At 44.3% G+C, this 16,678-nt stretch overlaps 1 protein-coding gene across 1 annotated transcript; it reads left to right on the top strand.

The window, feature by feature from the left end:
• Window positions 1-12,729: 12,729 nt before the first annotated feature.
• On the top strand, window positions 12,730-14,846 carry LOC106613906 (forkhead box protein I2-A). The gene is given in 3 exon segments (XM_014216668.2): window positions 12,730-13,217; window positions 13,220-13,507; window positions 13,706-14,846. Coding segments are annotated over 3 exon segments (1,266 nt in total). The 5' UTR covers window positions 12,730-12,844; the 3' UTR covers window positions 14,311-14,846.
• Window positions 14,847-16,678: the final 1,832 nt, after the last annotated feature.

Raw genomic sequence — 16,678 nt, 5'->3', positions numbered from 1 at the left:
TCCAACAGGTAGTACCTCTCTAACTGGTAGTACCTCTCTAACAGGTAGTCCCTCTCTATCAGGTAGTACCTCTCTATCAGGTAGTACCTCTCTAACAGGTAGTACCTCTCTAACAGGTAGCCCCTCTCTAACAGGTAGCACCTCTCTAACAGGTAGTACCTCTCTATCAGGTAGTACCTCTCTATCAGGTAGTACCTCTCTATCAGGTAGTACCTCTAGAACCCCACTAACAGGTAGTACCTCTCTAACAGGTAGTACCTCTCTATCAGGTAGTACCTCTCTATCAGGTAGTACCTCTCTATCAGGTAGTACCTACTCCAACAGGTAGTACCTCTCTATCAGGTAGTACCTCTCTAACAGGTTGTACCTCTCTATCAGGTAGTACCTCTCTAACAGGTAGCCCCTCTCTAACAGGTAGCACCTCTCTAACAGGTAGCACCTCTCTAACAGGTAGTACCTCTCTAACAGCTAGTACCTCTCTATCAGGTAGTACCTCTCTATCAGGTAGTACCTCTCTAACAGGTAGTACCTCTCCTCTCTAACAGGTAGTACCTCTCTATCAGGTAGTACCTCTCTAACAGGTTGTACCTCTCTATCAGGTAGTACCTCTCTATCAGGTAGTACCTCTCTATCAGGTAGTACCTCTCTATCAGGTAGTACCTCTCTATCAGGTAGTACCTCTCTATCAGGTAATACCTCTCTATCAGGTAGTACCTCTCTATCAGGTAGTCCCTCTCTAACAGGTAGTCCCTCTCTAACAGGTATTACCTCTCTATCAGGTAGTACCTCTCTAAAAGGTAGCCCCTCTCTAACAGGTAGCACCTCTCTAACAGGTAGTACCTCTCTAACAGGTAGTACCTCTCTATCAGGTAGTACCTCTCTATCAGGTAGTACCTCTCTATCAGGTAGTACCTCTCTAACAGGTAGTACCTCTCTATCAGGTAGTACCTCTCTAACAGGTAGTACCTCTCTATCAGGTAGTACCTCTCTAAAAGGTAGCCCCTCTCTAACAGGTAGCACCTCTCTAACAGGTAGTACCTCTCTAACAGGTAGTACCTCTTTAACAGGTTGTACCTCTCTATCAGGTAGTACCTCTCTAACAGGAAGCCCCGTCTAACAGGTAGCACCTCTCTAACAGGTAGCACCTCTCTAACAGGTAGTACCTCTCTATCAGGTAGTACCTCTCTATCAGGTAGTACCTCTCTATCAGGTAGTACCTCTCTAACAGGTAGTACCTCTCCTCTAACAGGTAGTACCTCTCTATCAGGTAGTACCTCTCTATCAGGTAGTACCTCTCTATCAGGTAGTACCTCTCTATCAGGTAGTACCTCTCTATCAGGTAATACCTCTCTATCAGGTAGTACCTCTCTATCAGGTAGTACCTCTCTATCAGGTAATACCTCTCTAACAGGTAGTACCTCTCTAACAGGTAGTACCTCTCTAACAGGTAGTCCCTCTCTAACAGGTAGTCCCTCTCTAACAGGTAGTCCCTCTCGACCGCCTAACAGGTAGTCCCTCTCTAACAGGTAGTACCTCTCTAACAGGTAGTACCTCTCTATCAGGTAGTACCTCTCTATCAGGTAGTACCTCTAACAGGAAGCCCCAGTCTAACAGGTAGTACCTCTCTAACAGGTAGTACCTCTCTAACAGGAAGTAACTCTCTAACAGGTAGTACCTCTCTATCAGGTAGTACCTCTCTATCAGGTAGCACCTCTCTAACAGGTAGCCCCTCTCTAACAGGTAGCTCCTCTCTAACAGGAAGCCCCTCTCTAACAGGTAGTACCTCTCTAACAGGTAGTACCTCTCTGACAGGTAGTACCTCTCTAACAGGTAGTCCCTCTCTAACAGGTAGTCCCTCTCTAACAGGTAGTCCCTCTCTAACAGGTAGTACCTCTCTAACAGGTAGTACCTCTCCAACAGGTAGTACCTCTCTAACTGGTAGTACCTCTCTAACAGGTAGTCCCTCTCTAACAGGTAGTACCTCTCTAACAGGTAGTACCTCTCTAACAGGTAGTACCTCTAACAGGTAGCCCCTCTCTAACAGGTAGTACCTCTCTAACAGGTAGTACCTCTCTATCAGGTAGTACCTCTCTATCAGGTAGTACCTCTCTAACAGGTAGTCCCTCTCTAACAGGTAGTCCCTCTCCAACAGGTAGTCCCTCTCTAACAGGTAGTCCCTCTCTAACAGGTAGTCCCTCTCTAACAGGTAGTCCCTCTCTAACAGGTAGTACCTCTCTAACAGGTAGTACCTCTCTAACAGGTAGTACCTCCCTATCAGGTATTACCTCTCTAACAGGTAGTCCCTCTCTAACAGGTATTACCTCTCTATCAGGTAGTACCTCTCTGACAGGTAGTACCTCTCTGACAGGTAGTACCTCTCTATCAGGTAGTCCCTCTCTAACAGGTAGTCCCTCTCTATCAGGTAGTACCTCTCTAACAGGTAGCCCCTCTCAAACAGGTAGCACCTCTCTTTCAGGTAGTACCTCTCTAACAGGTAGTACCTCTCTAACAGCTAGTACCTCTCTAACAGGTAGTACCTCTCTAACAGGTAGTACCTCTCTAACAGGTAGTACCTCTTTAACAGGTAGTACCTCTCTATCAGGTAGTACCTCTCTAACAGGTAGTACCTCTCTAACAGGTATTACCTCTCTAACAGGTAGTACCTCTCTATCAGGTAGTCCCTCTCTAACAGGTAGTACCTCTCTAACAGGTAGTACCTCTCTATCAGGTAGTACCTCTCTAACAGGTAGCCCCTCTCTAACAGGTAGCACCTCTCTATCAGGTAGTACCTCTCTAACAGGTAGTACCTCTCTAACAGCTAGTACCTCTCTAACAGGTAGTACCTTTCTAACAGGTAGTACCTCTCTAACAGGTAGTACCTCTCTAACAGGTAGTCCCTCTCTAACAGGTAGTCCCTCTCTAACAGGTAGTCCCTCTCTAACAGGTAGTACCTCTCTAACAGGTAGTACCTCTCCAACAGGTAGTACCTCTCTAACTGGTAGTACCTCTCTAACAGGTAGTCCCTCTCTATCAGGTAGTACCTCTCTATCAGGTAATACCTCTCTAACAGGTAGTACCTCTAACAGGAAGCCCCTCTCTAACAGGTAGCACCTCTCTAACAGGTAGTACCTCTCTATCAGGTAGTACCTCTCTATCAGGTAGTACCTCTCTATCAGGTAGTACCTCTAACAGGAAGCCCCAGTCTAACAGGTAGTACCTCTCTAACAGGTAGTACCTCTCTATCAGGTAATCCCTCTCTATCAGGTAGTACCTCTCTATTAGGTAGTACCTACTCCAACAGGTAGTACCTCCCTATCAGGTAGGTCCTCTCTAACAGGTTGTACCTCTCTATCAGGTAGTACCTCTCTAACAGGTAGCCCGTCTCTAACAGGTAGCACCTCTCTAACAGGTAGCACCTCTCTAACAGGTAGTACCTCTCTAACAGGTAGTACCTCTATCAGGTAGTACCTCTCTATCAGGTAGTACCTCTCTAACAGGTAGTACCTCTCCTCTCTAACAGGTAGTACCTCTCTATCAGGTAGTACCTCTCTAACAGGTTGTACCTCTCTATCAGGTAGTACCTCTCTATCAGGTAGTACCTCTCTATCAGGTAGTACCTCTCTATCAGGTAGTACCTCTCTATCAGGTAGTACCTCTCTATCAGGTAATACCTCTCTATCAGGTAGTACCTCTCTATCAGGTAGTCCCTCTCTAACAGGTAGTCCCTCTCTAACAGGTAGTCCCTCTCTAACAGGTATTACCTCTCTATCAGGTAGTACCTCTCTAAAAGGTAGCCCCTCTCTAACAGGTAGCACCTCTCTAACAGGTAGTACCTCTCTAACAGGTAGTACCTCTCTATCAGGTAGTACCTCTCTATCAGGTAGTACCTCTCTATCAGGTAGTACCTCTCTAACAGGTAGTACCTCTCTATCAGGTAGTACCTCTCTAACAGGTAGTACCTCTCTATCAGGTAGTACCTCTCTAAAAGGTAGCCCCTCTCTAACAGGTAGCACCTCTCTAACAGGTAGTACCTCTCTATCAGGTAGTACCTCTCTATCAGGTAGTACCTCTCTATCAGGTAGTACCTCTAACAGGAAGCCCCAGTCTAACAGGTAGTACCTCTCTAACAGGTAGTACCTCTCTAACAGGTAGTACCTCTCTATCAGGTAGTCCCTCTCTATCAGGTAGTACCTCTCTATTAGGTAGTACCTACTCCAACAGGTAGTACCTCTCTATCAGGTAGTTCCTCTCTAACAGGTTGTACCTCTCTATCAGGTAGTACCTCTCTATCAGGTAGTACCTCTCTATCAGGTAATACCTCTCTATCAGGTAATACCTCTCTATCAGGTAATACCTGTCTATCAGGTAGTACCTCTCTATCAGGTAGTACCTCTCTATCAGGTAGTCCCTCTCTAACAGGTAGTCCCTCTCTAACAGGAAGCCCCAGTCTAACAGGTAGTACCTCTCTAACAGGTAGTACCTCTCTAACAGGTAGTACCTCTCTATCAGGTAGTCCCTCTCTAACAGGTAGTCCCTCTCTAACAGGTAGTACCTCTCTAACAGGTAGTACCTCTCTAACAGGTAGCCCCTCTCTAACAGGTAGCACCTCTCTAACAGGTAGCACCTCTCTAACAGGTAGTACCTCTCTAACAGGTAGTACCTCTATCAGGTAGTACCTCTCTATCAGGTAGTACCTCTCTAACAGGTAGTACCTCTCCTCTCTAACAGGTAGTACCTCTCTATCAGGTAGTACCTCTCTAACAGGTTGTACCTCTCTATCAGGTAGTACCTCTCTATCAGGTAGTACCTCTCTATCAGGTAGTACCTCTCTATCAGGTAGTACCTCTCTATCAGGTAATACCTCTCTATCAGGTAGTACCTCTCTATCAGGTAGTCCCTCTCTAACAGGTAGTCCCTCTCTAACAGGTAGTCCCTCTCTAACAGGTAATACCTCTCTAACAGGTAGTACCTCTCTAACAGGTAGTACCTCTCTAACAGGTAGCACCTCTCTAACAGGTAGCACCTCTCTAACAGGTAGTACCTCTCTAACAGGTAGTACCTCTCTATCAGGTAGTACCTCTCTATCAGGTAGTACCTCTCTATCTGGTAGTACCTCTCTAACAGGTAGTACCTCTCTATCAGGTAGTACCTCTCTAACAGGTAGTACCTCTCTATCAGGTAGTACCTCTCTATCAGGTAGTACCTCTCTATCAGGTAGTACCTCTAACAGGAAGCCCCAGTCTAACAGGTAGTACCTCTCTAACAGGTAGTACCTCTCTAACAGGTAGTACCTCTCTATCAGGTAGTCCCTCTCTATCAGGTAGTACCTCTCTATCAGGTAGTACCTCTCTAACAGGTAGTACCTCTCTAACAGGTAGCCCCTCTCTAACAGGTAGCACCTCTCTATCAGGTAGTACCTCTCTAACAGGTAGTACCTCTCTAACAGCTAGTACCTCTCTAACAGGTAGTACCTCTCTAACAGGTAGTACCTCTTTAACAGGTAGTACCTCTCTATCAGGTAGTACCTCTCTATCAGGTAGTACCTCTCTATCAGGTAGCCCCAGTCTAACAGGAAGCCCCAGTCTAACAGGAAGCCCCTCTCTAACAATTGTGTTTCAGGTTTATAACTTTTATAAACTTGTTAATAGAAAAGTTATAGAAGCAAGAGCAGTGTCTGAGTTTCTCTGTTCTGTCATCACATTACTGACACTTGATAACTCAGATGATAAACCTGTTGGAACTGGTTTCAGGGACAAATACAGCATGACCCTTGAAGGTCAAATGCTTTTACAATACAATTATGTTCCAATGTTTCAATGCCACATCGTCCCTGACAGAGCAGAACTCTCAAGTTGATCAATATGGAACAATTCCCAGCCAATAAAGTGAATTATGGCCCTTTAGAGTCAACAGTAATTAGCTTGTCTTAGTGTGTCAAACACTTTCCAGGTTGTATTCCTGTGGGGTGTTAAATGGTGTTTCCCCTGGCTAGGTCCTCACCTCTCTGATTCAGAGGGGTTAAATGGTGTTTCCCCTGGCTAGGTCCTCACCTCTCTGATTCAGAGGGGTTAAATGGTGTTTCCCCTGGCTAGGTCCTCACCTCTCTGATTCAGAGGGGTTAAATGGTGTTTCCCCTGGCTAGGTCCTCACCTCTCTGATTCAGAGGGGTTAAATGGTGTTTCCCCTGGCTAGGTCCTCACCTCTCTGATTCAGAGGGGTTAAATGGTGTTTCCCCTGGCTAGGTCCTCACCTCTCTGATTCAGAGGGATTAAATGGTGTTTCCCCTGGCTAGGTCCTCACCTCTCTGATTCAGAGGGGTTAAATGGTGTTTCCCCTGGCTAGGTCCTCACCTCTCTGATTCAGAGGGGTTAAATGGTGTTTCCCCTGGCTAGGTCCTCACCTCTCTGATTCAGAGGGGTTAAATGGTGTTTACCCTGGCTAGGTCCTCACCTCTCTGATTCAGAGGGATTAAATGGTGTTTCCCCTGGCTAGGTCCTCACCTCTCTGATTCAGAGGGGTTGGGTTAAATGCGGAAGACACATTTCAGTTGAATGCATTCAGTTTAACAACTGACTAGGTATCACCCTTTCCCTTTCCTTTCCCTTACACACTGAGGGTAGGGTCTCTTCAGTTCTCTACCCCTGGCTAGGTCCTATACACTGAGGTTAATGGTCCCAAAAGTGTTCTTCCCTTGGCTAAGGCCCCTACCGATCAGAGCAGCCGGTAGTCTACTACTGCCTGTGGTCTGGTGATGCGGTGGTCAGCATAGCAACACCTCAGAGCCACACGATTACCAGCAGGTCAAGCAGAACAGGAATGTTTCTGTGATTAGTTTAGAGGAGACAAACGCAGGATGTTTCCTCTTCCTGTCCCAGCAACCTGCAGAGTCTGAGTGGAAAACGGAGCAGAACTGCCACCACTCTAGCCCTCTGTAGCTCGGCATAACACACGGCTTTCATCTATTTTAGGTTATTTTATAGTTGTTTCAACTCATTATTATTATTATTAACTAACTGGTTACACAGCCTGTGTTCTGTTTAGTTGACTCAACGTTTCAGTCATAGTGTTACCTGGACTTACGTAGTTGTAGCTTGCCCAAACTTCACTCCAACTTGAGAAAACTTAGGCAACAAAAAACAATTCTGTCAATTTAAAATGATGCGTTTCCTCAACTTGTCTCATATGTTCCTTCAACTAGAAATGATTATTTGTGCATCTTAACTTTAAAAAAGGGCTGTGGAAATAGTTCCACTCGTACGGTGCTTTTGACATACAATGTTTTCAACTGACATATCTGACAAATGTTGACCAACATGGTGGTTAGAGCGTTGGACCAGTAACCAGCAGGTAGCCTAGTGGTTAGAGTGTTGGGACAGTAACCAGCAGGTAGCCTAGTGGTTAGAGGGTTGGGACAGTAACCAGCAGGTAGCCTAGTGGTTAGAGTGTTGGGACAGTAACCAGCAGGTAGCCTAGTGGTTAGAGGGTTGGGACAGTAACCAGCAGGTAGCCTAGTGGTTAGAGCGTTGGACCAGTAACCAGCAGGTAGCCTAGTGGTTAGAGGGTTGGGACAGTAACCAGCAGGTAGCCTAGTGGTTAGAGCGTTGGACCAGTAACCAGCAGGTAGCCTAGTGGTTAGAGTGTTGGGACAGTAACCAGCAGGTAGCCTAGTGGTTAGAGGGTTGGGACAGTAACCAGCAGGTAGCCTAGTGGTTAGAGTGTTGGGACAGTAACCAGCAGGTAGCCTAGTGGTTAGAGGGTTGGGACAGTAACCAGCAGGTAGCCTAGTGGTTAGAGGGTTGGGACAGTAACCAGCAGGTAGCCTAGTGGTTAGAGGGTTGGGCCAGTAACCAGCAGGGAGCCTAGTGGTTAGAGTGTTGGGACAGTAACCAGCAGGTAGCCTAGTGGTTAGAGGGTTGGGACAGTAACCAGCAGGTAGCCTAGTGGTTAGAGGGTTGGGACAGTAACCAGCAGGGAGCCTAGTGGTTAGAGTGTTGGGACAGTAACCAGCAGGTAGCCTAGTGGTTAGAGGGTTGGGACAGTAACCAGCAGGGAGCCTAGTGGTTAGAGGGTTGGGACAGTAACCAGCAGGTAGCCTAGTGGTTAGAGAGTTGGGACAGTAACCAGCAGGTAGCCTAGTGGTTAGAGGGTTGGGACAGTATCCAGCAGGTAGCCTAGTGGTTAGAGGGTTGGGACAGTAACCAGCAGGTAGCCTAGTGGTTAGAGGGTTGGGACAGTAACCAGCAGGTAGCCTAGTGGTTAGAGTGTTGGACCAGTAACCAGCAGGTAGCCTAGTGGTTAGTGGGTTGGGACAGTATCCAGCAGGTAGCCTAGTGGTTAGAGGGTTGGGACAGTAACCAGCAGGTAGCCTAGTGGTTAGAGGGTTGGGACAGTAACCAGCAGGTAGCCTAGTGGTTAGAGGGTTGGGACAGTAACCAGCAGGTAGCCTAGTGGTTAGAGCGTTGGACCAGTAACCAGCAGGTGGCCTAGTGGTTAGAGGGTTGGGACAGTAACCAGCAGGTAGCCTAGTGGTTAGAGGGTTGGGACAGTATCCAGCAGGTAGCCTAGTGGTTAGAGGGTTGGGACAGTAACCAGCAGGTAGCCTAGTGGTTAGAGGGTTGGGACAGTAACCAGCAGGTAGCCTAGTGGTTAGAGCGTTGGGACAGTAACCAGCAGGTAGCCTAGTGGTTAGAGGGTTGGGACAGTACCCAGCAGGTAGCCTAGTGGTTAGAGGGTTGGGACAGTAACCAGCAGGTAGCCTAGTGGTTAGAGGGTTGGGACAGTATCCAGCAGGTAGCCTAGTGGTTAGAGGGTTGGGACAGTAACCAGCAGGTAGCCTAGTGGTTAGAGGGTTGGGACAGTACCCAGCAGGTAGCCTAGTGGTTAGAGGGTTGGGACAGTACCCAGCAGGTAGCCTAGTGGTTAGAGGGTTGGGACAGTAACCAGCAGGTAGCCTAGTGGTTAGAGGGTTGGGACAGTAACCAGCAGGTAGCCTAGTGGTTAGAGGGTTGGGACAGTAACCAGCAGGTAGCCTAGTGGTTAGAGGGTTGGACCAGTAACCAGCAGGTAGCCTAGTGGTTAGAGCGTTGGGCAGGTAACCAGCAGGTATCCTAGTGGTTAGAGCGTTGGGACAGTAACCAGCAGGTAGCCTAGTGGTTAGAGCGTTGGGACAGTAACCAGCGGGTAGCCTAGTGGTTAGAGGGTTGGGCCAGTAACCGAAAGGTTGCTGGATATAATCCCTGAGCTGACAAGGTAATAATCTGTCGTTCTGCCCCTGAACAAGGCAGTTTAACCACAATTCCCCGGATGTTGATTATGGCAGACCCCCGCACCTCTCTGATTCAGAGGGCAGAGGGGTTGGGTTAAATACAGGAAGACGTGGATGTTGATTAAGGCAGCCACCCGAGTACCTCTCTGATTCAGAGGGGGTTGGGTTAAATACAGGAAGACGTGGATGTTGATTAAGGCAGCAGCCACCCCAGCACCTCTCTGATTCAGAGGGGGTTGGGTTAAATACACGAAGACGTGGATGTTGATTAAGGCAGCCACCCCAGTACCTCTCTGATTCAGAGTGGGTTGTGTTAAATACAGGAAGACTTGGATGTTGATTAAGGCAGCCACCCCAGTACCTCTCTGATTCAGAGGGTTGGGTTAAATACAGGAAGACTTGGATGTTGATTAAGGCAGCCACCCCAGTACCTCTCTGATTCAGAGGGGGTTGGGTTAAATACAGAAAGACGGGGATGTTGATTAAGGCAGCCCCCCAATACCTCTCTGATTCAGAGGGGGTTGTGTTAAATACAGGAAGACTTGGATGTTGATTAAGGCAGCCACCCCAGTACCTCTCTGATTCAGAGGGGGTTGGGTTAAATGCAGAAGCCGCATCTCTCTGATTCAGAGGGGTTGGGTTAAATGCAGAAGCCGCATTTCAGTTGAATGCATTCAGTTGTACAACTGACTAGGTATCCCCCTTTCCCCAATGATTACATTGTTCATTTATACAGTATTTATTATTCAACATGTCCTCACCTGGGATTTGAACTCACAACCTTTTGGTTCAGGCATTCTGATCTTCCTCCTATGCCACCACAATAATTAGTTGAAACAACTAGAATTCGTTTTATATATATATATATATATATATATACAACATTGTGTTATTTAGAGGACACAAATACATGATAATGGTGTGATGTTTCTGACTACCTAGAGTCCAGAAACCTGCAGAGTATTACAGCTCTTACAGGAAATAGTCTAAGGAGAAAATCTGACGGAACTGATTCAAATCAAATTGTATTTCTCACATGCGTCGAATACAACAGGTGTAGTAGACCTTACAGTGAAATGCTGACTTACAAGCTCTTAACCAATAACACAATTTTAAGAAAAATACCCCCCCCCTCCCAAAAAGAAAATAAATAAAAGTAACAAATAGTTAAAGAGCAGCAGTAAAATAACAATAGCGAGGCTCTATAGAAGGGGGGTGCCGGTACAGAGTCAATGTGCGGGGGTACAGGTTAGTGGAGGTAATTGAGGTAATATGTACATGTAGGTAGTGTTAAAGTGACTATACATAGATAATAACGAGACAGTAACCTGGACCTACTTATCACTCAATATCTAAATGGCACATTTGAAGCCATGTTTGATTCTCTCATATAGTATGCTACCGTTTATTACGTTGTATCAAAACAATCGGAGGGTCAAATACTGACCGTTTATGTAGGCTAATTCACCTAGTCCTTGTCTAAGAGGCCATCCAATTGAAAGTCCTAGATTAGGATCCTATTCTGGACTCTATTCAGTTGTAAAATACTATTGAAGTGATCCGGTCAGGGAGTGTACACATTGTTAAACTGAGACTGTTCTCGTGGCGGTTGAAAAGTATCCGTATATATCTAGTCAGTTTCTGTCTCTGTCGAAAGAGACCGGAGGATGGCAGCATTTGAAAACAACACGAAATAAACTCATGGACAACTTTTTAGAAACTTTTTTTTTTTAAATTTTATTGCAGCCAAAATCCTACTTTGCACAAATAAACTGTTACAATGTAAATTTTTGGAAGGATAAAAAAAAAAAAAAACTTTATTCGTATGGAACATTTTGGACGTTAGAGTTATTAAATAGCCTTCACTATAGCGCTCACAATAACTCAACAAATAACTAAATAACCTCTTGCGATATTTACATCAAACATGTAACTTTTAGTACTGTCCCGTATTTTATTTTACTACATAATTAATTATAATTTAACATTAAACTAATAAAATGTGGAATATTTTCTTCATGTTGACAAACAGATCATGTGGTCTATTTTTATCCCTTGGTGTTCCTGAATTAGTTTTATTACATTGTAGGCTGGTCATTTTACTCGTGTGGTTTTGTCAATCAAAATGGCCCCTGCTCATTTAAATGATCATTAGAGCTCGTCCTCTGATGGTAATCATGTATTTTTTTTTGGAGAAATATTGATTATCCATTGATGTCTGAAAGTTTCTGCAAGTGTGTCTGTGATTTTGATGAAATGCGTTCAAACAAAGTCTGTTAGTCTGATATAGGACTACCGGTAGAGTTTTCTAACCTAAAAATAAAAAATTGTGTTGGATAATTATTTAATATAAAACATTTCCGAAATAGAATGTTTTTTTTTTTTAATTTTCAATTTAAATGCAACGTATTAAACTCTTAAATCATTCTGTCTATTGCGGGCTATATAGGCCTAGTCTACATTTCATAGCTTACCAAAAATTAAAAAAAATAAAGTGAATAAGCGTGTTTGGACAAAGTAATTTTAATTACACAATGAAACTTAATAACCCACCCAAGAAATAAATGACTAAAATGAAATGACAGGAGCAGTGGTCCAGCGACGCGGGGACCCATCATATTACCGCTGCTGTGTTGCTATGTCACACTTGTAACACATAAGCCATGTTTATTGTCAACTAATTCGTTCCAGAGATTGTGTGGTCTAAACACATAGCCTATAGTACATTGTATATGTATGTTTTAAGAGCCTAACTTGGTTTATGTTTAACTTTGCCATGCATGGAAGCCAGGAGTGCTTGTTAAACCATAGAATAATCACATTGTTTTTACCCTACACTCTTACAGACAAAGGCTTATATTACTTTCTTCATATATAACACCCCTAAAGGTTCTAGAGAGAATAACCCCTTTCGTAGGGTTCTTTGATCAGAACCGTAATATAGTTAGATGTTCTTCTTCATTGAACCAAAATGTTGGTTCTATGCCGAACCTTTTGTTCTAAGTGTGTGTCCCACTGTTCACCAAAACGCAAAGGCTACTTCAATTGACAACTTATATTTGACAGAAACAATTTATTTTAAAAATATATATAAAATATTTGTTTCAATTACATTTGGTATATTGAAATTATGAAGGTATATTCATAAAACTATTATTTAAGATATACATTTGTAAAAGTTTCCGTGCGTAAAAGTGGAAATATGGTTGGCCAACAGTAAAACTGTTTTAATTGGATAACGTGTTGCCTAACCGCCTATTTTTATTATTGCATATGCTTATTAGGCTATACTTGCGCGGTAAATTACTCAGCCTATCTTACTCCAGGTTCACTCCTAAAACTGCATTAATGAGTGGGCTAATCTCTCACCAGTATCTCTCCCATTGATGCACAGATTCGGTTAAGACAATTCGACTGAAGCGTGACAGAAAAGGGGGAGTCACCCGCGAGACAGTTCCTTTCACAGGGGTTTACCTGTCGACGCTCCAGGCGGAGCACTTAAATACCTCATTCCCTTGGGTCTAGCCTTCAGTCCTCCGGGAGAGACTGACGGAAACAGACGGTTGGGAAAGGAACCGCATGTTATTGTTGATAGAAGAAGAAACCAGGATTCGTACTCAATTAGAAGGGATTATGAACGCTTTTGGACAGCAGCCATCCAACGCGCAGACCAGCCCCATTCAGCACCACAGCGCGCAGGAGCTCCTGGATATGGCCGTGTACTGCGATAACATCGGCAGCATGTACCAGCACCAGCAAAACCTCCATCATGGTCACCACCCGCAGAGGCCGCCGGCGCATCCTCAAAGCTACGGCCTCGGTGAGTACACCTCGCCGACCAGCAACCCGTACCTGTGGCTAAACGGCCCGAGCATCGACACGTCTCCATACCTGACGGGATTGAACGGAGCATCGTACATACAGTCTGGATACGGAGCGAACCAGCGGCAGTTCTTACCCCTCCTACCGGGTTTGGTGGAGCTGACCTCGGATGGCTGTCAATCTCTAGCCAGCAGGAACTCTTCAAAATGGTTAGGCCTCCGTACTCTTACTCAGCGCTCATAGCCATGGCTATCCAGGGCGCCGGGGACAAGAGGTTGACGCTGAGTCACATCTATCAGTATGTGGCAGAGAATTTTCCCTTTTATAAGAAGAGCAAAGCTGGCTGGCAGAACTCAATCAGACACAACCTGTCACTGAATGACTGTTTTAAGAAAGTTGCACGGGATGACGATGATCCAGGTAAGTTACAACACCCGTTGTGCTTGTAAATAACTCATTATTTGCACCTATTAAATGTGTCATTTTGAATATCATACCTTTTTTGCCATTAGATTTTTTTAAAGACGTGTCTGACAGTAGACTAGAGCAGTATTGACCTTTTGATATCTCGTTTAGGACCTACATTGTCTGTTGTGTCCTGTCTTCATGTCTTCATAGGAAAGGGAAATTACTGGACGTTGGACCCAAACTGTGAGAAAATGTTCGATAACGGCAACTTCCGAAGAAAGAGAAAGAGAAGAGCTGACTTGAACGGAGGAGACAACAACAACACTGTTCTTGCGGTGAAGTCAGAAGACACTGCCGCCCTGAAGGTCTCCGACACGGCCAGTATCATGAGTTCATCCCCTCCCAGCCTCCAGGACTCCCCTGGTTCCTCCGAGCCCGAATCATCCCTGTCCCCGTCTGTGGAACACAGTCCCTGTTACAACAACTTTGTCTCCACTATGAACTCGATGCTGGCGGGGAGTAACAACAGCTCTACCCGGGAGGGGGCCAGGGGGAACTTTGGTTCAGGAAGACATGCTATGGGGGATTTGTCGCCTCATCAGACCCGAGAAAACATGTCCGGACTTGGTTCATACTCGCCCTCTCAAATCACGCCATTGAACTCGGATACCACTCACCTCTCCACAGCTAATAGAATGAACTGCTACACATCCGCACAGAACAATCACAGCGGAGGCCTGGGCCTCACCAACTCTCTCCCAAACCACTTCACTGTTAATCATTTGATATATAGCCGCGAAGGGACCGAGGTCTAAGCTTAGTCCTAATTATGTCACATATATGTAGATAATATAATGCAACTCGTTGGCATACTTGTATAAAGTACTCAGTGAGTACATCAAGTACCATGATTATTATTCATGTTATGCATTCCATAATTAAAAACGTGTAATAGAAATGTCTTAAAAATATGCTTTCTCATGATTGAATCGGAATTTCAAAAAGTGGGTCGAAACTACGTTCGACTTAAGCATTTTAAGAACATTTAATTAAGACCAAACTTTGTTGTTATGCCCAACTGGAGCCCTGGAATGGTCTTGCCTTGGAATAAACATTTACCGTAACTCTTTCGTTTCCTTTATATTGGCCTTATGTAAACTGCCTGGATGACGTCACTGTGCCTTTCTGAAGATCTTGTATTTTTTTTAATAGAACACTTCTGCAGATATATGTTTTGTTATGTAGCCTAAATAGTAACTCTCTTTGCAGACCACTTTTTTTTGTAGAAGGTATTGTGTGTGTGTATATTTTATTTAAAGCCTATTGTCAAACGTTTGAATAAATGTAATATCTGAAATTCTTGATTCTGTCGTATTTTCTAGCGGACTTGTCAAAGTGAAGATGTCTCAGATTTATTCGCCATAATAATCAACTTTACAATAAACCAGCGCTCTATTTCATTTTATTTATTACGCACGATTCCATTTGACTTATAAACACTAAAATATTGAAATGATTAACGTTTAGATGTTAACTCATGTCTCTCAATTCTAATCAACATTTTAGGTTACTTTTAACATAACATTTTAAGTTAAGGTTTAAAACACTAACGCACCTGTGGGGTTTGATTAGGCTACAGCTGTTAATGGTGTAGGAGAACATGTTCACTGATTCCTTACAATACCAAACAGTATTTATAATGGCACTGACAATTATTTACCAGAAGTATTTCAGGTTCAATCGAGGTTGGAATTAATCCTACACCCCGCTGTGTACTCTCCCTCTCTCCCTCTCTCTCGCTCCCCCTTCCTCCCTCTCTCCCTCTCTCTCCCTCCCTCCCTCCCTCCCTCCCTCTCTCCTTCCCTCCCTCCCTCTCTCCTTCATCCATTCCATTCATGAAACTTTCCGGACAGTCAGCCAGATATTCCATCTCAGACTCGGGAATACAGTTCCAGTAGGATTCCATAAAGTTCATCAATTGATCAATGATATTTTATATTGAATGGACGAAGAAATAATCGTCCATTCACGTAACAGGCTACAACAATGAAGGCTTCACCTGCTTCTGAACTTTCTCCTCTGTGATCATTAGCTCATGCCTCCTCAACTGTATGAAAACAGTAGGTGAGACTGAGACATTTTCCAGCTTGTCACTTTGAATAAACCCGATTTATGCTGAGATTCAAGACACATCACCTCTTTATTTCTACCCAGTTCAGAAGTTCAGCTATTGGTCTTATTTAATGGTGTGTATGGATGGATAGATGGAAACTTGTTGAATTGAATAGTTCACACCTGTTTTCAGTTTATTCAGCGGGGGAAAGTTTCATCACTCACAGCATAAAACGCAGAGTGATATTTTATTAAACATCGTGTGAGAAATAAGAATGATCGATAGTTCCATGTTGTTTTTCTTATGAGCTGTGAATCAATCTGGCCGCGTATCCAATGAGCGATTCACGTCATTGCAAAATAGCATGTAACACCCATTGTTTGGGCATGTGCAGTTGTCCTACTATTATGGGACAAAAACAAGATAAATAGTGTCCCTGATTTGCTGTAGTGGGCAATAATAACCAGAGAGAGAGAGAGAGGTTTCCCATGAAAAATGTTCAAGCCATTAAACGGCTATCTTACACATGTCGTATTTTGAAACAATTTACGGTTACGCACGAAATCAAAGGAAGTAAATTAAAGAGAACACCTCTTAATTGGTGGATAATTCAGTGCGCTCTGGCGCTCTGTTGTCTCGACTAAAGCAAAATTGACAAGAGGTTCGTGCCCGTAGCTGTGACACAATGGGCCCTGGCAATACCAAGGGATCCCCTCCTGCGCTCTGATGAAAACATTCGGTGACCTCAGATCTGGGAACGTATTATATCACTCAGACCACATCTCCCTCCTGTTGTCCGTGATGCATGGGCTTCCTATCTAACAAAGAGTATTTTTGTGAAACTCAAACGGGTTCTCACAGCGACAAGTTTTCAATTGAAATCCTGTCTTTCACCAACGTTGTAATGTAGGCCTACCAGTGAATAGAACATAGATTTGTGTAATTACAACGTTATACATAAGCTCTAAAATAGGTAGAAACTATAAACATGCAACAATTAATTGAATAGTGCTAAACTCCTGTTAGGCCTATTTATATATGTGTCTATTGGTAGGTCTATGCTCTGCCAT

This window comes from Salmo salar, unplaced genomic scaffold (assembly GCF_905237065.1).
Source record: "Salmo salar unplaced genomic scaffold, Ssal_v3.1, whole genome shotgun sequence".
NCBI lineage: Eukaryota > Metazoa > Chordata > Actinopteri > Salmoniformes > Salmonidae > Salmo > Salmo salar.
The sequence above is the reverse complement of the archived record's forward strand: the minus strand, read 5'-3'. Positions and strand labels throughout refer to the sequence as shown.